Source organism: Schistocerca nitens, chromosome 7, assembly GCF_023898315.1.
Source record: "Schistocerca nitens isolate TAMUIC-IGC-003100 chromosome 7, iqSchNite1.1, whole genome shotgun sequence".
Taxonomy (NCBI): Eukaryota; Metazoa; Arthropoda; class Insecta; order Orthoptera; family Acrididae; genus Schistocerca; species Schistocerca nitens.
Genome location: NC_064620.1, coordinates 42,151,945 through 42,176,665, shown reverse-complemented (window position 1 = coordinate 42,176,665; position 24,721 = coordinate 42,151,945). Strand labels below are relative to the sequence as shown.

At 42.0% G+C, this 24,721-nt stretch overlaps 1 protein-coding gene across 1 annotated transcript in view; it reads right to left on the bottom strand.

Moving 5' to 3' along the window:
• LOC126195464 (CD151 antigen-like) overlaps positions 1-24,721 on the bottom strand; it is a 176,790-nt gene that overhangs the window by 144,743 nt on the left and 7,326 nt on the right. The window contains exon 3 of the mRNA XM_049934090.1: positions 4,806-5,051. Within this exon, the coding sequence (XP_049790047.1) occupies positions 4,806-5,051 (246 nt within the window). The remainder of the gene's footprint in view (positions 1-4,805; positions 5,052-24,721) is intronic.

Here is a 24,721-nt window from a genome sequence, read left to right as displayed (position 1 = left end):
ACAAATGATACTGGTGCATGATACATAACTGCTTTTAAAAACAATTGGCAAATGTGGTGCAATGGAAAAAAATAACACGCAAAAAAAATTTTTTTTTTTATTTACTTACACTTGCATGATGCATAGACACAAATTCCTGTCTGGGAATAGATGCAATCCAGCGACTTCTCAACTTCACACATTGGGGAAATCAAAACATGTGCACTTTCATGCCTTTTTGGGATTTATAATTTCCCTGGCAAAAGGAAACACAGCAATTGTATCCCATACTTCGGAGAAACGTAGACGAATACTGTATGAAATATATATATATAAGTTTCACGTGTCACACACTTTCAACACAACATACATGCCAACGGGACTGCCGACTGAAGATAAGATGGCCAACAGTTTGTGACGTCACGTGCCAATATGGCCGCTGTGCGTAGGCCTTGTGTCTAGAAGGCTCTGGTGTGACGCGGTGGGGAGACGTATGGCAACACGTCCACCATCCAGCACTTGTCTACTGCCCTGGTGGAGGAATGGAACCCCGTACCAGAGTAAATGCTCACCAACCTTGGAGCCAGCGTGGAAGCACACTGCAGCCGTCCTAATGTCTAGGGGACCATCATGAAACGTGGTGATTTGAGTGTAATTAATGTTCTCGAATAAAAGTGTCATTTCTGTTGGTTTCATTGCTCGTTTCTTTCAGTTCCTCATGTGGTATACTGCAGCAATTCTTTCAACGTATGGTCCAAGTTTCATGAAGCTATATTACTTGGTGACACATCGTGCGAAAGTTACTTTCATCCATAAGGTTTGCACACCAGTGTACTAGAAAATTATCAAATATCAGCCATCCCTGGACATTAAAGTATTAGCGGAACGGAAATTTTTGAGAAATATCTCTATCTTGTCCATCTAATAAGGGAACCTCGTGTATCCCTCGCAGTTGACATGTCACGACGGATTAGAATACAACTACGTTATTCCCTTCATGGATTAAATGGGGTTTGAAAGCGTGGTTGTGAGTATGAAAGGGGGGGGGGGGGAGTGGCTGATGTTGGATTTGGGAATGTCGATAACTGGAACCTACTGTAACAGGAGTAGTAGCGATGTTGGGTTGCGGGCTGGGACGGGTTTTGGAGTCTTGATCTGAAGAGGGGTTACAGTTAGCAGGAGTATAGGCGATGCAATGTGTAAACTTCAGAAAGAGAGAGACAGTTACAATTTTCTTAGTCTAACAAGGACACCGGGCCCTGTCGTCACCACCGATCTTGTCCAGAGCTATGATATATACAAGGCTTGGCCAAAAATCAAAGATAAGTGGGAGCACCACATGGCCAAGCTATTACAAAAATATAGCATTTTTGGTGCGGGTCGGGCGATGCATTAGCTGTTTATGTCATCCTCGTTTCCAGCCAGCAATTACCACAGTGGGAAGATTACAGAACAGTAATTAGAGGGTTGTAGATTCAAGGCAATACGCAATTTTTTATTTCTTTTATTTTAATTTGTACCTTACTTGCACTGTGAATAACCCAAAATACTACTGAATGTATTGTATTTATTAAAATGTTCACAGAAGACATCAAAAGAAAAGGCAAATGAAATTTTGGTATTGCAGACAAATCTGCAACGTACGATTCCCCTCAAGTGTACTCCGCTAGTGCAACTCTGCGATGTCCGTTTTTATTGTCTGGTGAAGATTTTCGTCAAACAAGCTTCAGAACTGTTCTAATCTCATGGACAGAGAAAAAGAAATCGCATGCCTACATGATTGCATCAAATTACATTCCACTGTACATGGACAGCTATCCTCGCCAGTACTGGGCTAAATAATGCGTTATGCATGGTTTACTGCCAAATTGCGCGATGAGAAAGAACGTTATTTGAATGTAAACAATTTTGTTTTTCTATAGAAACCTTGAAACAATTACGTAACTATAAAAACGCAGCGTTCATAATGTGTGCAAGATGCCCGAAATTTACTGCTTCCTGTTGTCACGATAGGTATCATCTCCTCATGCATAAATCATCATCTCTGAACTAATAAAAGTACATAATGCTATATACGGAGTTCTCGTGTGTGCCTCAGAATCCCTCCCCAGGAATATACGAAGTTGAGTCAAATGAAAACCTTAAATATTTTTTAAATATTATTTATTGTGCAGAAGTGGTACAAAGCTGTATCACTTTTCAACATAATCTCCCCCACGCTCAATGCAAGTCCTCCAGCACTTACAAAGTGCATAAATTCCTTTAGAAAAAAAATTCTTTTGGTAGTCCGCACAATAACTCATGCACCACGTGGCGTACCTCTTCATCAGAACGGAACTTCTTTCCTCCCATTGCGTCTTTGAGTGGTCCAAACGTATGGAAATCATTTGGGGTAAAGTCTGTGAGTATGGTGGATGAGTAGAACACTCAATATGCAGGTCTGTGATTGTTGCAACTGTTGTACGGCCGTGTGGGGCCTTTCATTGTCGTGTTGCAAAAGGACACCTGCTGACAGCAATCCAGGTCGCTTTGATTTGATTGCAGGCCGCAGATGATTTTTTAGGAGATCTGTGTATGATGCACTGGTGACAGCGGTTCCTCTAGGCATCTAATGCACCAAAAGAACGCCTTTTTCGTCCAAAAAGAGTCAGCATAACCTTCCCAGCAGGTGGTTCTGTTCGAAACTTCTTTGGTTTTGATGATGAGGAATGGCGCCATTCCTTGCTCGCTCTCTTCGTTTCCGGTTTGTGGACGTGAACCCAGGTTTCGTCTCCCGTAACGATTCTTGCAAGGAAGCCATCACCTTATCGTTCAAAGCGCCGTAGAAGTTCTTCACAAGCATCAACACGTCATTCTCTCATTTCAGGAGTCAGCTGCCGTGGCACCCATCTTGCAGACACTTTGTGAAACTGGAGCACATCCCGCATAATGTGGTGTGCTGACTTATGACTAATCTGTAAACATGCTGCAATGTCATTCAGTGTCACTCGCCAGTTTTCCTTCACTATGGCTTCAGCTGCTGCAATGTTCTGTGGAGTCACAACTCGTTGTGCCTGACCTGGGCGAGGAGCATCTTCCAGTGAAGCCACTCCATTCGTAGACTTTCTGCTGTGACAAACATGCATCACCGTACTGAACCTGCATTCGTCGATGAATTTCAGTAGGTTTCACACCTTCACTACGCAAAAACCCAATAACAGAACGCTGTTCTTCCCTGGTGCAAGTCGCAAGTGGGGCGGCCATCTTTATACTTATACTGCGATGGTGTGTGTGCATCTGCACTATGCTGCCATCTACAGGCCATTCTGCACGCTGTCTGCAGCACGCCTACCAAGTTACAGGATAAGCGCGCGAAATTTCCATTTGTTATTACAAATGTAAGGTTTTCATTTGACTCACCCTCGTATTTGGAATCTGGAATTTTATTTGCCTTTCTCTCGCATGGATTTTATGAAAATCTTAAGAAATACAATATAGTGAGCATTATTTTCTATTTATTTCCAGTGTAAGGTGTAAATCGAAAAAAATAATAAATAAAGCTCTGCTCAGGAACTCAAACCAACGGCGCTCTGGTTACCGTTTTGTGGTGTGTGTACTGTAAGACCTTCGGTACACACACCATCAGATTATTTGACTTGTCGCTCTAACGAAGTAGGCGAGTGTCAGCACTATGTCTCGTGGTCTTATCGTGGCGTGTTTATCTTCCGCCGTTAGGTCAGACGATAGAAATACCACTTGCACACTTAGAGTAGCAGATTGACGGTGACCAACTTTAAACAGAACTTCATTAATTTTCACACACATTTATTAAAATAATAACAAGCATAAAAATTACTTAACTTGGTTCTGGATGCTATTTACAATTGACAATCTGAAGTTCCTTTGGTATTCATATGTTAATCTTATTCTCACATATCTCTCTGATACTTGACAAAAGTGTCTATACATTTATTTTCATGGCTATGTACAGGAATATGGCAATCTTATTATGCACAGACTGAAACTTGACTATAGATTGGTACAGACAAATGTAGAACTCGTACAGACTGGTACAGACTAATGCTGACTGACTGATCGGAGGTCTGTACACTCATTAGAACACCTCGTGTATTCGTGTATCACTGCGCGAGTGTGATCCGCGAGGAGAAAAGGTTCTACGTTAGCAGCAATCTCATTGGCTGCGTTACATATGAATACGCGAATCGGCGGAAGCAGAATTTGGTCCGTCTCTAAGGCAGCGCCATCTCGTAGAGCGGAGATGGACGAGCGGTGCGCCTGCGCTGTTGTGCTTAGCGGGGCGCGCTCTAGTGGGAAAGTTGTGCACGCGCTGACTACGCGGAACTACGTACACAACACTTTGCCTTTCCTTCGCATGGATTTTATGAAAATCCTAAGGAATACAATATACTGAGCATTATTTTCTATTTATTTACAGTGTAAGTAACGCGTAAATTGAAAAAAATAATAAATAAAACTCCATTCAAGAACTCAGACCAATGGCGCTCTGGTTACCGTTCTTTACTCCTTTTGCTGTGCCGACCGAAGGGTATGAACGAAGTTGACACAGACACCTGCACCAAAAACGCTATTTTTTTTCTGAATGTTTGGTCATCTGGAGCTCCCACTTCTGTCACTTTCGTATCCGACCAAACCCCACATATACCATTAATCTGGACGAAATCGACGAGGACAAGTAGATGTGATCCTCATGTAAGACGTGCATAGTGTCTAGAGAGTGGAGGACTGTAGAACGGCGAGCCCTGCTGATGTGGAGAGCTCCACCAGTGGCAAAGCGCAGAGCACCGACGGCGGGTAGGGCTGCCTACCTTGTACTGCATGACGTCGACGGCCTGCGTGAAGCCGCCGTTGGCCTGCGACTCGAGGCCGTAGCGCTGCGCCAGCTGGCGCTGCAGCCGCTGCTGCAGGTCAGCCGCCACGTGCCGCCGCGCCAGCAGCGCCGCCACAGACAGCGACAGCTCCGACAGCAGCAGCGCGAACAGCAGCGCGAAGTACTGCGGCACCAAAACACGGACCACTAACACTGTGCGCTCCACCGTAATGGTAACAAGGCCCTGCACACAAGGTACAGGTAACCAGGGAAATTCCCCCACAGCAGTCCCATCAGATGTAGGGGTAAAACGGCTCAGCGGATAGCCCGTCAAAAATCGAACTCAAATCATGCATCAAAACAAGAACAAGGTGTGCGGAACTGTGAAAAAAGATGCAAACTAAAAACAGTGATCGGTCCAAGCTCAACATACACTACCGGCCATTAAAATTCCTACACCAAGAAGAAATGCAGATGCTAAAAAGCTATTCATTGGACAAATATACACTAGAACTGACATGTGACTACATTTTCACGCAGTTTGGGTGCATAGGTCCTGAGAAATCAGTACCCAGAACAACCACCTCTGGCCGTAATAACGGCCTTGATACGCCTGGGCATTGAGGCAAACAGAGCTCGGATGGCGTGTACAGGTACAGCTGCCCATGCAGCTTCAACACGATACCACAGTTCATCAAGAGTAGTGACTGGTGTATTGTGACGAGCCAGTTGCTCGGCCACCATTGAACAGACGTTTCCAATTGGTGAGAGATCTGGAGAATGTGCTGGCCAGGGCAGCAGACGAACATTTTCTGTATCCAGAAAGGCCCGTACAGGGCGTGCATTATACTGCAGAAATGTAGGGTTTCGCAGGGATCGAATGAAGGGTAGAGCCACGGTTCGTAACACATCTGAAATCTAACGTCCACTTTTCAAAGTGCCGTCGATGCGAACAAGAGGTGACCGAGACGTGTAACCAGTGACACCCCATACCATCATGCCGGGTGATACGCCAGTATGGCGATGACGAATACACGCTTCCAATGTGCGTTCGCCGCGATGTCGCCAAACACGGATGCGACCATCATGTTGCTGTAAGCAGAACCTGGATTCATCCGAAATAATGACGTTTTGCCATTGGTGTACACAGGTTCGTCGTTGAGTACACCATCGCAGCCGCTCCTGTCTGTGACGCAGCGTCAAGGGTAACCGCAGCCATGGTCTCCGAGCTGATAGTCCGTCCTGCTGCAAACGTCGTCGAACGGTTCGTGCAGATGATTGTTGTCTTGCAAACGTCCCCATCTGTCGGCTCAGGGATCGAGACGTGACTGCACGATCCGTTACAGCCATGCGGATAAGATGCCTGTCATCTCGACTGCTAGTGATACGAGGCCGTTGGGATCCTGCACGGCGTTCTGTATTACCCTCCTGAACACACCGATTCCATATTCTGCTAACAGTTATTGGATCTAGACCAACGCTAGCAGCAATGTCGCGATAGGATAAACCGCAATCGCGATAGGCTACAATCCGACCTTTATCAAAGTCGGAAACGTGATGGTACGCATTTCTCCTCCTTACACCATGCATTACAACAACGTTTCACCAGGCAACGCCAGTCAACTGCTGTTTGTGTATGAGAAATCGGTTGGAAACTTTGCTCATGTCAGCACGTTGTAGGTGTCGCCACCGGTTCCAAGCTTGTGTGAATGCTCTGAAAAGCTAATCATTTGCATATCACAGCATCTTCTTCCTGTCGGTTAAATTTCACGTCAGTAGCACGTCATCTTCGTGGTGTAGCAATTTTTTAATGGACAGTAGTATATGTAACATTAAGCGACTCCGAAGAACCACGGCGTCGTGGTTGTGTGATTCTGGTGTTGGAATGCAAATCGGGTCATCCATGTTCCAACCTACCTAGTGACCAATATTTTTTTTTTGTCACAAATTTATGAACTGCCCGTCCGGTCATTGGCGGTTCTGTTCTTTTCCTGTAGTCTTGGCAATTGTCATACTATACACTGCTTGTAGAATATGTGTCATGTGATAAGAATATATTACCGTCGTGGGTAAATGTGATGAATAGGCAGAGCAGGAAAGATGTATTCTAGCCCTCTCATAGAAATGAAACCAACAAATAAACAGGTGTCAACTATGTTACAACGAAGGAATTCAAGAGTCCAAACGCAAGATGCATAACATGTGGTACTTGTGTGGAACAGGTAGGTATTTACATCTGGAAGTCGCTTCGTCACACTTCGCTGTTGCAGACGGACGTTACACCACGATACAGGCCAAAGTTTGAATACAGCGAACAGACACGTCAATGAGCGGACGGACGTTCACGGATTTCCCCCTTCGCTGTCCAACACCATGAGTGTCATTCAGAGTTGCTCGTTGCTACACATGTTGATTTTGGACCGTTCACTGTTTCTAGTTTGCTTCTTTTTCCCACAGTTGAATGTACCTCCTTCCTGTTTTCATGCTTGTTCTGTGTTCAGTGTACGGGCTATCCAGTTAGCGATTTTACCACTAAATCTGAGGAGGGTGCGATGGGGAGTTCCCGTTGTAAGTCAAAGTCAATAATTTGCCAAGTATTGTTAACCACAAGAACCTGTCACTGGTTTATTTAATTGACTATGGGAAGGCATTTGATTCTGTGGAAAGAGAAGCAATAAAACAGACAAACATTACAGAATTTGGTGTTGAAAGTAACTAAACAAATCTCTATTTGCTACGCGAATGATGTCAGACATACGTAAAAAAAAAACACACACACACACACACAACTTTCATTACTATTCTTACTTCCATTCCATAATATCATATGGGATTTTTTTTTCTGAGGTAATTCATCAACTCAAGATTAAGTTTTACAAGTCCAAAACCGTGCAAAACGAGTTATTCGTGTTCTGAACTCAGAAACATCCTGTAGAGAGCTGATTAATAAACTGGGGATACTAACTACTTAATGCCAATGTATATACTCCTTAATGAAATTTATCATTAAAATATATCTTTTTTTTTCAAACCAACAGTTCAGGTCATGGAATCAATATTAGACATAAGGTTTACTTTCACAAACATTTAACATCGCATGCTTTAGTCCAGAAAGGTGTCCACAATTCAGCAATATACATTTTCAATAACGTGCCAGCAGTCATAAAAAGTTAAACTAATAATAAAGTTCAGTTTGAGAAGAATCTAAAAGTTTATTGATGTTTATTGCTGCCCAGGTCCTATTCCACTGATGAATTTCTTAGCACAACCGACTGGTCTCCGTGTATGTTATTAATAACATTGCATAACGTTAATATTGGGTACAATCTGCCTTCTGCACAATTTTTTTGCAGTAATGAAATCATTCTAAATGAGCGCTGTAAAATATTTTTTTATGTTTTTTTAGCTTGATGAAGAGTGGCTACAATAGCCTAGAATCATCATAGCACTTAAATTTATTGAACAATTAATATTCTTTTAAATATGAATATGCTTAGGACTGCTTTTTGACCGATTCCACTTCCAGCAGGGCAATTTCGTTTTGGATCCGTGGAAAGTATATTAGCATATTTGTTCTTATTTTGTAAATATTTATTGTGCATTCTTATGGTTTGACTTGTTCCTCATCCCAGAATATCTTCAGCTTTAGGTCGCAGGAGGGTGCAGCAGAGGTGTAGCGAAGAAACTAACAAGGGAGCCCTGAGTGCGAGGTCGCACGTTCAATCTTTAGTAAGGCTCATTTGAAAGTGTTGTGTAAACAATTAGGACAAGAAAAGTATTAGCTGGTAATGACTCACCATGTGCATCAGTGGGGTGACAGAAAATCAGTGTCCTGGAGGTGCAGAGATCAACCTTCTACGAAATGGATATATTACACTTCACAAAATGGACATTCAAGAAATGTTAAAAACAAACCATTAACATGTATCACGAACACCGAATGAAAAATGCCGCGCTACATTGACCACAGAGTTTTGCGCCACCAAAACTGAAGGCGAACCTGGGAGTTACAAACCGTGCAGAGCGTTCAGCTAGGTTTCCACTCTTAAAGAGTGCGTGTAGAAACATGTTGGTGTAACAGGATGGTAAGAACTGATGAAATGTATGGCATTCTACCGGATGCGGAATAGTCTACAGTGGACCTTATCGTGAAACTGATTATCCTTTAAGGTGCAGCTGCAGACATTGCTATAATATGTTTTATAGACATCCAGATGCTGAATTTGTTCATGGTTTCAGGTAGTAAGAACTGCAATGTCACACACTTTTCAGGAGGGATAGTTTGCTCTAAAAGAATATGATTTTTACACGTATACCAGGAAACAAGAGACAGCAAGTTATTTTGACGAGCTATCAGACAAAAGCAGTGCTCATACCATAGTTGTGGTTCTCTTACGCCCATTTTACCACTCTTGCTTGCTGTGACGTAAATATTTCCTACTGCCCTTGCAAAATCGTGCACAAGAGATATAATAGTAGGGGCTAGAGTACCTACGACTTCTTCTAGCACAATAAATAACTTCCATCCAGTTTACGGTCCAGTTTAACAGTCGTCATATTTGTATACGAATACGTTAAGGCATTGATGTTAGTTGATCTTGACACAACTCTCTTGGTACCTCCAATTTCCTGGTTCCTTTCATAAGGATTTCTTTTTCAAATCCCTTTTGGTAAGAGTTGAAAACAAATTCCTTACTGAGCTATGGGATGAATTTATTTATCTCATCTACAAATTTTTATGCCGATTCTGCGTATGCTGTGCATGTCAAATTCACGCTTTTTTGAAATTTCCTTATCTTGCGTCTAGCCAATTCTGTAACACTGTTTGAAGTTACGCAACCATCCACTACTCTCGTGAAATCATTTTAATCTACGTCGCGCGCAGTTTGATGTGTACAATGTATCAGGTCACTGTCATGCACATCCTGTAAATTTATCGAGCAGACTAGAAACGAACAAACACCAGTTTTTGTAAAAATTGTACCTTGTCCTCCACTGAATATTCGTAGTTTTCCTTATGTATTACACGGTCATATTGCTTATTCGATTTTTATTTACCATGCTAGGGACGACCTTCCATGTGCGTAACTGTGTTTACTCCCGCCCGTTTGGCAACGATTGCCGTTTACTACGTTTCACTGCAGACGGGATTTGCGGCTCTCTGTCCAACAAGGAAGATTAACTACAAGGCTCTATACCTGTTTCAATATCACTTTCTCTTTTTAAGCATGTATCGTCATCACTGCACTCGACATGCGCACAGTCCACACAGTGGCACCACGTATCCCACTGACTCATCTTGCAGGAACACTGATATTTCATGCACAACTTCCCTCTCACTCTGGGAAATTCCTTGCGTTCCTTTCTGACGAAATGTCAGCTTTGGCAAGTGTTGTTGTAGATATAATGGAATGTTTGCTTTGTTTATCGTTGCCATTGCTCTACTTTGTATCAACACACTAGCATTTTAGCACTGTTGTGAGTTACTCGTCGACTAAGCAGTTCAGCTACGCTCTGTAGCCTCATCTTGTGTTCTCCATTGCACACATCCAGTCCAGCCCTCTGTTAATCATTAGCAGCAAATATTATGGCTGCATGGCAGACAATATATGGGGCACCGAATGCCATAAATTTCATTGGCCTTTTGCGACGTGCCGCTCAAGGAGTTCCTTGTGAGTGTAGGTCGACACCAAAAGAGAGTAGGAATAAAAAGAATTTTTCTGCTAGGCACTAGAGATTGCATGGGTACAGACCAGATGATGCATGAAAGAATAGAAACAGGATACCAGGTCACAAGTGAGGCCCGATGAGAGAAGACGCAGAAATTTGTTTAAAATTTTTGACAAAGAGGATCAGGTTATCATAGTAGGTGGAGTGGGGAACAGCAGGCTAAAGACAGAAATTACGGTGTCAGGGTTAACCTGTTAGAAATAGGAGTAGCAACTGTACACACAAGTGTGAGTTTTGAGGAAGTCCTATGGTGACATGACCAGCCCTGCTCTGAGCCTCTGCACGCTGAGTTGAGTAAGGCAGCCACTGACGGAAATGAGATCTCAAATGAGGTGGGGATGTAGTATACGCGGCCTACAACTGGATAAGAGGGGAAAGATGCGTTGGCTAAGCTTCTTGCAGGAAATGTACAGGGGCCATCACTATACGAAGCAGGATCCCTGTGGCTACTGGTGTCACAGAACTACCGGTACTTCTCTTTAGGTTAGTATCAGGATTCAGTTACCATCTAGTGAAAGACGTTAAAATAAGAGAGCATCCCCACAAAATGCTTAAGAATGCACAGGAAAATAAATGGAGCTTATTTCATCACAATATAAGAGGATTGAGTGATAAGGTAAAAGAGCTTCTCATCTACATCTACATCCATACTCCGCAAGCCACCTGACGGTGTGTGGCGGAGGGTACCTTGAGTACCTCTATCGGTTCTCCCTTCTATTCCAGTCTCGTATTGTTCGTGGAAAGAAGGATTGTCGGTATGCCTCTGTGTGGGCTCTAATCTCTCTGATTTTATCCTCATGGTCTCTTCGCGAGATATACGTAGGAGGGAGCAATATACTGCTGGACTCCTCGGTGAAGGTATGTTCTCGAAACTTCAACAAAAGCCCGTACAGAGCTACTGAGCGTCTCTCCTCCAGAGTCTTCCACTGGAGTTTATCTATCATCTCCGTAACGCTTTCGCGATTACTAAATGATCCTGTAACGAAGCGCGCTGCTCTCCGTTGGATCTTCTCTGTCTCTTCTATCAACCCCATCTGGTAAGGATTCCACACTGCTGAGCAGTATTCAAGCAGTGGGCGAAGAAGTGTACTGTAACCTACTTTCTTTGTTTTCGGATTGCATTTCCGTAGGATTCTTCCAATGAATCTCACTCTGGCATCTACTTTACCGACGATCAACTTTATATGATCATTCCATTTTAAATCACTCCTAATGCCTACTCCCAGATAATTTATAGAATTAACTGCTTCCACTTGCTGACCTGCTATATGGTAACTAAATGATAAGGGATGTTCCATTCTATGTATTCGCAGCAAATTACACTTGTCTACATTGAGATTCAATTGCCATTCCCTGCGCCATGCGTCAATTCGCTGCAGATCCTCCTGCATTTCAGTACAATTTTCCATTGTTACAACCTCTCGATATACAGCATCATCCGCAAAAAGCCACGGTGAACATCCGGTGTTATCCACAAGGTCATTTATGTACACTCCTGGAAATGGAAAAAAGAACACATTGACACCGGTGTGTCAGACTCACCATACTTGCTCCGGACACTGCGAGAGGGCTGTACAAGCAATGATCACACGCACGGCACAGCGGACACACCAGGAACCGCGGTGTTGGCCGTCGAATGGCGCTAGCTGCGCAGCATTTGTGCACCGCCGCCGTCAGTGTCAGCCAGTTTGCCGTGGCATACGGAGCTCCATCGCAGTCTTTAACACTGGTAGCATGCCGCGACAGCGTGGACGTGAACCGTATGTGCAGTTGACGGACTTTGAGCGAGGGCGTATAGTGGGCATGCGGGAGGCCGGGTGGACGTACCGCCGAATTGCTCAACACGTGGGGCGTGAGGTCTCCACAGTACATCGATGTTGTCGCCAGTTGTCGGCGGAAGGTGCACGTGCCCGTCGACCTGGGACCGGACCGCAGCGACGCACGGATGCACGCCAAGACCGTAGGATCCTACGCAGTGCCGTAGGGGACCGCACCGCCACTTCCCAGCAAATTAGGGACACTGTTGCTCCTGGGGTATCGGCGAGGACCATTCGCAACCGTCTCCATGGAGCTGGGCTACGGTCCCGCACACCGTTAGGCCGTCTTCCGCTCACGCCCCAACATCGTGCAGCCCGCCTCCAGTGGTGTCGCGACAGGCGTGAATGGAGGGACGAATGGAGACGTGTCGTCTTCAGCGATGAGAGTCGCTTCTGCCTTGGTGCCAATGATGGTCGTATGCGTGTTTGGCGCCGTGCAGGTGAGCGCCACAATCAGGACTGCATACGACCGAGGCACACAGGGCCAACACCCGGCATCATGGTGTGGGGAGCGATCTCCTACACTGGCCGTACACCACTGGTGATCGTCGAGGGGACACTGAATAGTGCACGGTACATCCAAACCGTCATCGAACCCATCGTTCTACCATTCCTAGACCGGCAAGGGAACTTGCTGTTCCAACAGGACAATGCACGTCCGCATGTATCCCGTGCCACCCAACGTGCTCTAGAAGGTGTAAGTCAACTACCCTGGCCAGCAAGATCTCCGGATCTGTCCCCCATTGAGCATGTTTGGGACTGGATGAAGCGTCGTCTCACGCGGTCTGCACGTCCAGCACGAACGCTGGTCCAACTGAGGCGCCAGGTGGAAATGGCATGGCAAGCCGTTCCACAGGACTACATCCAGCATCTCTACGATCGTCTCCATGGGAGAATAGCAGCCTGCATTGCTGCGAAAGGTGGATATACACTGTACTAGTGCCGACATTGTGCATGCTCTGTTGCCTGTGTCTATGTGCCTGTGGTTCTGTCAGTGTGATCATGTGATGTATCTGACCCCAGGAATGTGTCAATAAAGTTTCCCCTTCCTGGGACAATGAATTCACGGTGTTCTTATTTCAATTTCCAGGAGTGTATATTGTGAATAGCAACGGTCCTACGACACTCCCCTGTGGCACACTTGAAATCACTCTTACTTCGGAAGACTTATCTCCATTGAGAATGACATGCTGCGTTCCGTTATCTAGGAACTCTTCAATCCAATCACACAATTGGTCTGATAGTCCATATGCTCTTACTTTGTTCATTAAACGACTGTGGGGAACTGTATCGAACGCCTTGCGGAAGTCAAGAAACACGGCATCCACCTGGAGACCCGTGTCTATGGCCCTCTGAGTCTCTGAGCTTCTTATCTGTTTGGAAAATTTAGGGAGCTCTGAAAACACAGACATTCTGTGCCTGTCTAGGCTTATAGAACCACCTTCGGAGTATTTTTCGACCGTTCCATTACATAAAAGTACCTTGACATGAGCTACAAAAATGGCTTATTGCCGACAAAATATCTCGACAATGTTGTGCGGCACCATCGCGGCCACAGGAATTGCAATCAAATGTTCTACAGCATTACCGGTCACTACCGCCCGTCAATATTTGCGGCAATATATTTCTGGGGACAAGTGTTTGCATGGGGCCCCACTATTGCAACAAATGGACGAACGCGAGCTAGTGGATGTGAGCCTGTAGTTCACACAAGGAACCAAGTCAGAAAGAGTGAGAGAAACCGTGCCTTGTGCATGTATTCATTTTAAGTTAGTAGAATGATTCACCAAATTTAACTAGTTCATTGATGCTAAATCGGTACGGATGGACAACACGCGCTACCTAATATGTTTCAAACCACCGTGCAAGGAACTGGATTCTGCCGGGTTTCACACCACGGGTTCTGTTGCCGATAGAAAGTTGGATCAATTGTTTCGACAGCTGTTGGGCTAGGGGCTATTTGTATAACCAAAAGAAGGTCTGTCTTAGTGTCGCCATCCTTCAGTACTGGGTCAAAATACGAATATTACATATCCTTTGGCAAAAGGAGCTAATCGGTTGTTTCTTTTTGCATTTGATCTACGGTGGGTCTTAAGGGGCCCATGATGGCGCCATTAGATAATGTCCGATTCCTTAGAAAACACCCAAAAATAGTTTTTCCCAATTTTTTTCATTCCAAAACCGAGCCGACGATTCCACGACGGTATGCACAGCAAATGGCTGAAATTTTTACAATGTATTCCTAAGATCAAGATTTCGAACAAAGTTGTCAATTTTCTCGACATCTCTACCCGTTTAAGAGAAACAGAGGTCAAAATTATTAGCTGATGGGCGGTTCCTTAGAGAACCACCAAAACGCGTTTTTTGTCATTTTTCGTACGAAAACCGAGCTTCGGATTCCAAGACGGCTATGCACAGCAGATGGTTGGAACTTTTACGATCCCGGCCTGGAACTGTCTCGAAAATTTTCTTGATATCTTTATCCGTTTCTGATATAAAGAAGTTGAAATTTACACTACCGGTACACTAAAATACGAACGTAAAATACGGTGTGAGGTAAAAATGTAGTTTATAAAGTGACGTAGATCGAGGAAATATGCTGTAAAGTGTCACCGTGATCATCATAAGGGCTCTGGAAACCCCATGCTGTAGTACTGAAGTACAAGCAAAAGCTTTTTGCACGCAAAAATTCAGTCTGAGATGTAAAATTTGTTTCGTGGTGTTTTAGTTTCACGTATGTTAAGTAACAAATTTTCACTGACCCATGGGGCTGTTTTCTTGAGTGAGTGACATGCCCTGCTGTGGCAGGGAAAAGAAAGGAACCAGCTGAAAAATTCTCCTGTCAGAGCAGAAAAAGTCAAATATGCTGCTCTTTAAGAAAAATGGCTCTGAGCACTATGGGACTTAACATCTGTGGTCATCAGTCCCCTAGAACTTAGAACTACTTAAACCTAACTAACCTAAGGACATCACACACATCCATGCCCGAGGCAGGATTCGAACCTGCGACCGTAGCAGCCGCGCGGTTCCGGACGCTCTTTAAGAGACTCTGACTTAGAAGTGGGGTACAAGCTGTCTCATGCTACCTTGCTCAGAATCTTTAAATATTTTCCGAAACATTTTAGCCTTCGAACATGTTCGTACTGAGAGATAGGAGTTAGGGGCAGTGGCAAAGAGGCGTAAGAGTAATAAACAGTAGGCAGCGGTTGTTCTGTAGAAAGACTGAAGGAGACGATGACGGTGTGAGAGAAATAGAGGGACACAGTGGCTGTGGAACATAGTAGACAGTGAGAGAACAGTGCTAGAAAAGAGAGGAGATAATGCCAGAGGTAGAGGAATAAAGAGATGGAGAAAGTGGAAGGGGTGAGAGACAATGATAATGAGGGGCAGAGTGTATGAAATGACAACTAGGAAGAGGGAAATAGTGAGTGAAAAAGAGACTGTAGCAGTAGTAAGGAATGAATAAGATAGTGGCAATAAGAGAGAACAAGAGGGAGACAGTTACAGTGAGAAGAGATAGTAGTTGTAGGACAGAACGAAGGAGACTCTAGCTGTGAGACACGAGACAGTGACAGTTAAAGAGAGACAAAGAGATAATGACAATGCGTGGGAATCGGCAAGTGGGTGTGGATGGTTGTGAGCGACTTACAGCGAAGGACTGCTGGGCGTGAGCGAGTAAGATCTAGGGGAGCTCGTGAGAGTGACAGGTAAGTTGTGTATTAAAAAGAGTGCGAATATCTTCGCATGGGAAACATTTGGAATAGTATTTTATGGTGCTGAGAACGATGCAATGGGGTGGATGATAGCAGCACCGCCCCCCCCCCCCCCTCTCCGTTTGAAGTCAGATTCTTTTTTCAAACAGGAGCACATTCGCTTCTTTTTCACCGATGGTGCATAACGGTTCCGAACTTTATCACTATGTCGAAATACCATTTCGAATATTTCACACACGGTATTTGTCCAATAACTGCTATTAGAGAGTGTATACCAGTTATAGACCGACTGGCAATCACCGTTCGTTGTTTTGTTACCGTTGATTCCTACGGAAGTTTATGTGCCTCTTTTTTTAAAAGTTCACTATCCCTCAGTAAGCCTCATGGTACCACAAGCTCGCAATTCATTGTTAGGACTGAAAGATTTCATTGACGAAAGTTTGAAGTGTAAGTAGGCTGTTTAGGTTTTTTTATTGGTAACGCCACCTCTGTATGAAAATCACTGGCTGTGCTGTGTGCAGTCTGTGGCTGCTTTGCATTGTTGTAATACTCGCCATTGTAGTGTTAGGCAGCTGGCTGTGAACAGCGCGTAGCGTTGCGCATTTGGAGGTGAGCCGCCAGCAGTGGTGGATGTGAGGAGAGAGATGGCCAAGTTTTGAAATTTCTCATGAACTGCTCTCTCTCTCTCTCTCTCTCTCTCTCTCTCTCTCTCTATATATATATATATATATATATATATATATATATATATATATATATATGAAGGTAAATACATTGTTTGTTCTCTATTAATATCTTTCATTTGCTAACTATCCCTATCAGTAGTTAGTGCCTTCCATAGTTTGAATCTTTTATTTAGCTGGCAGTAGTGGCGCTCGCTGTATTGCAGTAGTGGGAGTAACCAAGATTTTTGTGAGGTAAGTGATTTGTGAAAAGTACAGATTAATGTTAGTCAGGGCCATTCTCTTGTAGAGATTATTGAAAGTCAGATTGCGTTGCGCTAAAAATATTGTGTGTCAGGTTAAGCACAGTCGTGTACAATTGTTCTAAGGGGAAGTTTCATATGTCGACCCTTAGCCGAGGATACCTCACTGGAATCTTCTGATTTTTTCTTGTAGTTTGTGTAATTAGTGTAGCTTTTGTTTATTGCTAGCGCGTAATTGTAGAGAAAATCTCCTTTGTAGTTGCAGTCTTTCATTGTTGTACAGTAAAACAGTTGTGGCATGCATGTAGATTTGCACCAAGTATTTCGCAGCTGCAATTAAATAGATATTATTTTCAGTGTTATGTTAATGTGTTCTCTTATTTTTGCTCTTCAAATTGTGCTTTTCTGTGTTATTGTGTGAAATATTGTGACAATAATTGCGTGTGAAAAACGTAATACTAGGCTGCAAAGTAAACTGAGAAATGACAGTGAAGACGAAAGCAGTGTGTTAGCGCCACCGAGTAATGAATTAACTAATGTTCAAAGTAGTAATTTGGTACTTGTGCATAGGGAAATGGAGCGGGCATCAAACAATGGCGTGGACAGTGAAACAATTAGTGAAGAGGGAAGCATTATCGATCGATCGGTCGGCAACAGCTCGCCTCAGGAATCGGGAATGACAGGACACAATTTTGCAAATATTGTAGACTCAGGTTTTGGGTCCTCACCGTTTTCTCAAATAAGTCAAGACACATTTTCTACTTGTCAAAATGTGAATGTTGCCGGTGCAACTTCACTGCCGAAAAGCACTGAGGAACATGTTTCAGACACCAGTGCATTGTTATTACAGTTAATGCAACAAATGGGACAAAGGCTACAAAAGCTAGACACAATGGAACAAAATCTTCAAAAATTAGACACAACGCTTGAACAAAATCAGAAACAAATGGGACAAAATCTTCAAAAGTTAGACATAATGGAACAAAATCTTCGGAAGTTAGACACCACGCTTGAACAATCACGTGAAGATTTAACTACTGAGTTACATAACATTGAATCGAAATGTCAAAAAGTCTGTAATGACGTAAAAACTCAGATTTGTGAGCATTTTCAACCTATTTTTTCGCGGCATGAAAATGCATTACAGAATCACGAAGCAGCCATAAAAGAACTGCAAACTATTGTTCATGAAAATCATGAGACCTTGCAAGCTAAATTTGACTCAGTTGCATCTACCGATTCGGTTACGCAACTTGCAAAAACTCAGGAAAACTTAAAGGACACAGTAGATACTCTGAAACTTGGTTCAGAAAAACACACTGAGGAAATTAGTACATTATCAGAGAAAGTAGTTGAACTTTCGGATCAGCTAAATAATTTATCTACGAAGGTAGATGATAATCTGAATGACACAAAACCGGTAGTCTTTAATGACACAGAAGAGAGCGAACAAATTAGGAAATTCAAACAAAATCAGAATCAAATTAATACGCAACACCAAAGAGAAATCCACGAAGTACAAGATCAGCTGACACAGGTAATACAAGAATTACGTATTTCAGAGGACACTCGCGCCCCAATACGGGAAGAGGGACATAGAAATACGGAACAACCACAAAATAATAACACAGGACACTTCGGAAATTATGAAAGAAATTGGCAAGGCACACCGAATTTTGAGATGGAACCGCCGACACGACGTAACAATGACCGATATGCTACTCGCCGACACGATGATTTTGACTATAAGCTGTTCATTACTACACGTAAATTGAAAACGTTTAAGAATTCTGCCAACGACATTCATCCACAAGCGTGGCTCCATCAATTCTCTCATTGTTTTCCTCCCAACTGGTCGTTAGAACACAGATTAGAATTTATGTGTGGCTATTTAGAGAATGAACCAGCTGGAAGAATGCGATCGGTCATTCACGATTGCCACAGTGAAGGAGAATTTTACCATGCCTTCCTCTCAGCATATTGGTCTCAAGCCACACAAGACCGAGTAAAACATGGCATCATAATGATGAAACATTTCGAACAATCTGAATTCTCCAGTCTTGTGAAATATTTTGAAGACATGTTGCACAAGAATCAGTACCTGTCAAACCCATACAGCCCCTCAGAACTCATCCGCATTTGCTTAATGAAATTGCCTGAACATTTAAGAAATATTATTTTGGCAGGACGTTGCGAAGACGACATTGAAGCTTTTCAGGGACTCCTACAAGAATTAGAAATTGACATAGACAGCCGCCGGATGCGAAAACAGGAAAACAATCACTACAGGTCACATCCGTCACAATTCCGCGATGGAAGAAATAATAACTGGACACGACGAGGTTATTCTTACAACGCAAATCGTGAACAAAATAGACACCACCCATATGACAACCACTGGCAGAGTAATAGTTACAGAGAAAGATCGCATTTCCGAAGTAGTGAATGTGACAGAAACAATCATAGAAACAGACAATATGGTAACCAGAATTATTATTATCAAGGGAGACAGAATACTTTCAGACGCAACAGTTCAGCGCGCAGTTACGATTCAGGGAGAATTTCTCCACCACATGACCGACAAACAAGAAACTATGTAAACTACCGACATGACGACAGACGATATATTCGCAACGACAGACCTGAATTGCATCAGAACTGGCGGGATTTAAACAGGGGAGGGCCTTCTCGTCAAAGTGAATTTGTAGAAGTTAGGTCTCCAAATCCCAATAACGGCGCACGCCAACAAAGAGACAGACAATGACTCGCACAGCAGGCAGCAGCGTGCGCCCGCTGGCTCCGAGAAAAATAACATAAGACGCTAGTCTTGAGAAAAATTGTAGCATTCTTTACCGACGTATACTGCATGATAATTGATTTCAAGTTGAAACTCTGCGTACTAGGAAGAGTAAAGGTTTACACCACATTTCACATGTAAAACCGTTTATTGAAAGATAATCTGTTTTTTAACTTTGTCTTTGCCATAAAACTTTTCACTTTACATTACTAGTATGCTTTGTCAGACTTAGAATCTGTTAATATGCAACAATGTTTGAAGTTAAATATCCAGTCAAGAACCAAGAGAACTTACGAATGCATTGTTATTGCGAACAGACGACACAGTGTTATTGTGTGTGTACATTCTTGCTTGTTAGTTGCACGATTACGTAACGACTATCAGGCTTACATACTTAGGACACATACTGGTACTGCTAATGAGATTTTAATGCAACATTTTGGTTTACTTGAAAATACATTCTGGGTTTAAAGTACTTTCTGTGAGATACCAGACGACACAGTGGTTAGTTTATGTGACAACTACACGGTTTTATCACGACGCTACTAATGAGTGACAATTTACAATGTTGCTTTTGCAGTGTTTCTGTTTTATATCTCCACAGTTTTTCTGCATTATTCTGGAAAGTAAAACGTGTTTTAGTAGCAAATTTTTTGGTATAGCTGCAATGAGACAGCCTTTTCCATAGCACAACAATACGTTACAGCACAGTACTTTCTTCATCACGGCAATAAGCGTAATAACTAAGATATCTATTCGCAAAGTATTTCATTTTGTGTATCGTGAGGTAAGTACATTGACTTCTGCAGAACTTAGCTTTCAGAGGACGATAACTACGACACTTCCACAGAATTATCTTACAGCAAGACGCACATTTAGCGCTACAGGACACGCATTTGAGAGATTAATTTTGTACTTAAAACATTTATTTTTAAAGATATTTGGAGTACAATGATACAAAGGTTTTCCGTGATACATTTCATTCCATTGCTGTAATCTGTAACACCTGAGGGTATAATTACATTAAACCTCAGAGGGGTACACGCTTACTTTGTGTACCATGTGTTTGGCGAGCACAAGGAGCCCTAGCTAATATGGTATTTGCTTATACAACTTTACACATCGGTACCATATTTCTGTAACACACAAATTACACAGCTATCTGATCATTTAACTGAGAGATAAACATTTTTTTTTTTTACTACATCAGTGACACATGTTTATGCAATTACACAGTTGGATAACTTCACACTTATAAAATTGTATTTTGTCTGTACTTTGTAAACTGTTCATATTTTTGCAGACCCATTGTGATATTATGAGAGCTTTGAATGATATATTTGGCATGGGATCATAATTTTTAAAGTACGTTTGAGGCAGATGACACTTTTGACATGAGCAGAGAATTTTTTTTTAGGTTTTGAAATTATTGGAGGAAGCTACGACGATTTTGAGAGTTGACTGAGGTGTTATGATATTATTACGATGACTATGTGTATTATGCTGTTGCGGTATGTTTATGACCAATAAGCTGATGCTATATGAGTTATTTGAGTATGCTACGTATCTGTTATCATAAAATATTGAAGAAGTGTCGACGAATAAGGTAAGGAATAATGAGTAGTGGTTAGGGACTCACTCTGGTCTGTGAAACGGGTTGTTGGAAACCAAGAATCGTACTTTAAGAGTTATGAAATGTATGTAAATGCGTGAATGTATTACAATGCCGACGAAAACTTTTTGGACACTGTTATATCAATAGGATTTTGTTTCTACAGATTTGTAATGCAAATTCTTGACCTGTGAAATATTTTTATACGAGACTGCCACTGTAGCGGAAACTGCTGTCGTAAATATTTCCGTACGAAAGTTAAGTGACCACCTGCACGTAATGCGTCACGGGCACCCAGCTGTGTCAGACGCCTGGAGAAAAAGCCATTAATGCGAGCCCTTTTCAGCGGCACAGGTAGAAAAAAAAAGGGGAGGCCATTATCCTCGCTATTGACATTCCTTTGTAGAAAGCATCGCAAAAACGACACGGTCGAACTTGAAAACATATGATTACACTGTGGAGCTCTTAATTTATAATATTTACTGAAATGCTTATGAATTGATGGGAAATATTCTTACATCTGCAAACCTGATAATGACAAGTGTCTTTCTACGAGAGTTGAGAGCTACTGACTTACGAAATGCCACATAGCTATTGAATGATGTTTTTATGCTTTGGTTTGCGTAATTGCTTATTTCATTTAATATCTAGTTTCTAGCTGCACTGCAGCATTGGTAAAAATAAAATTTTATAGATGTATTAATGTAAATATTTTCTGTCTACAGATCGAGTAAATATTAATTTTTTTTAAAAAAAATGAGGGAGCACAAAAAGACATTTACCTTCACAGGAACTGCATACATAATTTTCTTTTCTAGTACTTAGTAATCTTTTGTAGAATTAGTTTTTGTGGTGCACCACTTTAATTACTTAGACATTAAGATGTGATTATACATTTCCCTTATCTGCATTGTTATCTTTAGTGTACTATTTTTTCTGCTTGAGCTATGTCATGTTTAGATATTTCATTTTCTGCTGCTGTTTGCCAGGCATAGTGTTGCTGAATTTGAATTTGTGTTACTCTGCTAAGCCAGATTTATTTTTCTCGTTTGCTGTGCATTGCCTCATATTAGTTGTAATGTGAATTGCTTGGTATTTAGATTTACTGTAGCTTGCTTTGCAAATTTCCATTTTTTTTGTCATTGCTGTTTGTGTTAATTGTTTTGTGCTGCTGCATTGCCTCGTCCCTTAGTTTAATATCTGAACTCAGTAGATTTAAGTTAGCTTAAGAGGGGGTAGACTATATAAGAACCTAACTATGGAGAATTGGGAAAGAATGCTTTGAAAGTTATATGAAAACGATTTGGGCCTAAATGAGTATTGTACAATGAGCCATATTCATTTTGAAAGAAATATGGTTAGAATACAGAAAAGACGTACAGATAGGACTTTTAGGAAATAGTGAGGAACGAAGGGAGATCTCCGAGAAGTAAAGAAAGTTTTGTTTGCAAAATACTGCAGTAAAAGAAACCCTGTCCTTTCCTTGTGTTATCCCACTATGTGTTTGGGTACCCTTGTGTAAATGTTTTCTTCCTGTCTCTGTGTAGTTTCATAGAATTTTTTCTTTTCTAATACTATTCACTATGATGAGGAATACTGCTTTCCTCAAACATAATTGGTATTAATAATATGTTATTTAACTTGTAAATATGCTTAGATATTATTTATTCTGTTTTGTTTTAATGCTCATGTGTGAAGTTGATGTTTCGAAAATTATTCTGATCTTTTATGTATCTACTTATCTCATAATTCCTGCAACATTGATGTATATGTTTATTTCTATTCTGTTGTAAAGCCTGTACTACAAGTGTTATCTGTATTGTTATGTTCTTTAATGATGTATTTTGTACCTTTGTAATTGTATTCTTATGTTATAAAATTGTAATTGACACCAGTTCATCATGTTATTAACTTGTAAGTTACATTTCACTGCACACGTTTCTGTTGGTCATAGTATATGGACAATATGTGAGAAGTAGGGACTGTTAGTGTTTGCACGTGTGTTAATAATTCAGCAAGGGACTGGATAACACCATTGCTGGTTCTGAGGACAATTCCAAAAACTTTGTGAGTGCACAAGTGGTGGTTATGGACTTGCTACATTATCCGCAAGACTCTTCGATGGTGATTATGCACCTGCACAGTCGTAGCAGATGGCTGCTGGCCATCTCTACAAGGACTGCAGTGGGTCTACACCTTTGCTGACTCACCAGTACCATTATTTCTACAAGGACTGCAGTGGGTCTGCGCCTCTGGTGGCCCACCAATACCACAATCTCTACCAGGACTACAGTGGGTCTACTCTGTGATGACCTACCTACCAATATTCTTCAAAACTTCGAATGACTCTGTTGTGGATTTGCTCTGTTGTGGCCCATTACCTGTCTGCATGTCGAGTCAGCACTGTCTTTCCGTTGGAAGGACAACACTACTTCTTCAAGACTGCATGGAAATCCACTACTTCTGTGTACATTTTCTTTTACTGCTCAGTCTTTGAGAAAAACACTGCAATTCAACGATCAGGACTGTCTTTATGGACTGCGAGAAAATTTTTGCTTTTGACCAACATTGTATCAATAAGTGTGTGCATTTGATATCTTTGTTATTGTAATTATGAAAAATTTCTTCAAATCTGTATTGGCCACTGTCCAACACAATTTGTAAAATTTTTTCTGGGGAGCATGGGGGCTATGTAAGTAGGCTGTTTAGGTTTTTTTATTGGTAACGCCACCTCTGTATGAAAATCACTGGCTGTACTCGCAATTGTAGTGTTAGGCAGCTGGCTGTGAACAGCGCGTAGCGTTGCGCAGTTGGAGGTGAGCCGCCAGCAGTGGTGGATGTGGGGAGAGAGATGGCGAAGTTTTGAAATTTGTCATGAACTGCTCTATATATATATATATATATATATATATATATATGATATCAAGGTAAATACATTGTTTGTTCTCTATTAATATCTTTCATTTGCTAACCATCCCTATCAGTAGTTAGTGCCTTCCATAGTTTGAATCTTTTATTTAGCTGGCAGTAGTGGCGCTCGCTGTATTGCAGTAGTGGGAGTAACCAAGATTTTTGTGAGGTAAGTGATTTGTGAAAAGTACAGATTAATGTTAGTCAGGGCCATTCTCTTGTAGAGATTATTTAAAGTCAGATTGCGTTGCGCTAAAAATATTGTGTATCAGTTAAAGCACAGTCGTGTATAATTTTTCAAAGGGGATGTTTCAGAAGTAATAATATAATTTTTATTTTATTTTTGTTCACCACCACGCATCATTGTTTACACTATCAATGCCTGCTTGAAGTACACCACGAGATATTAT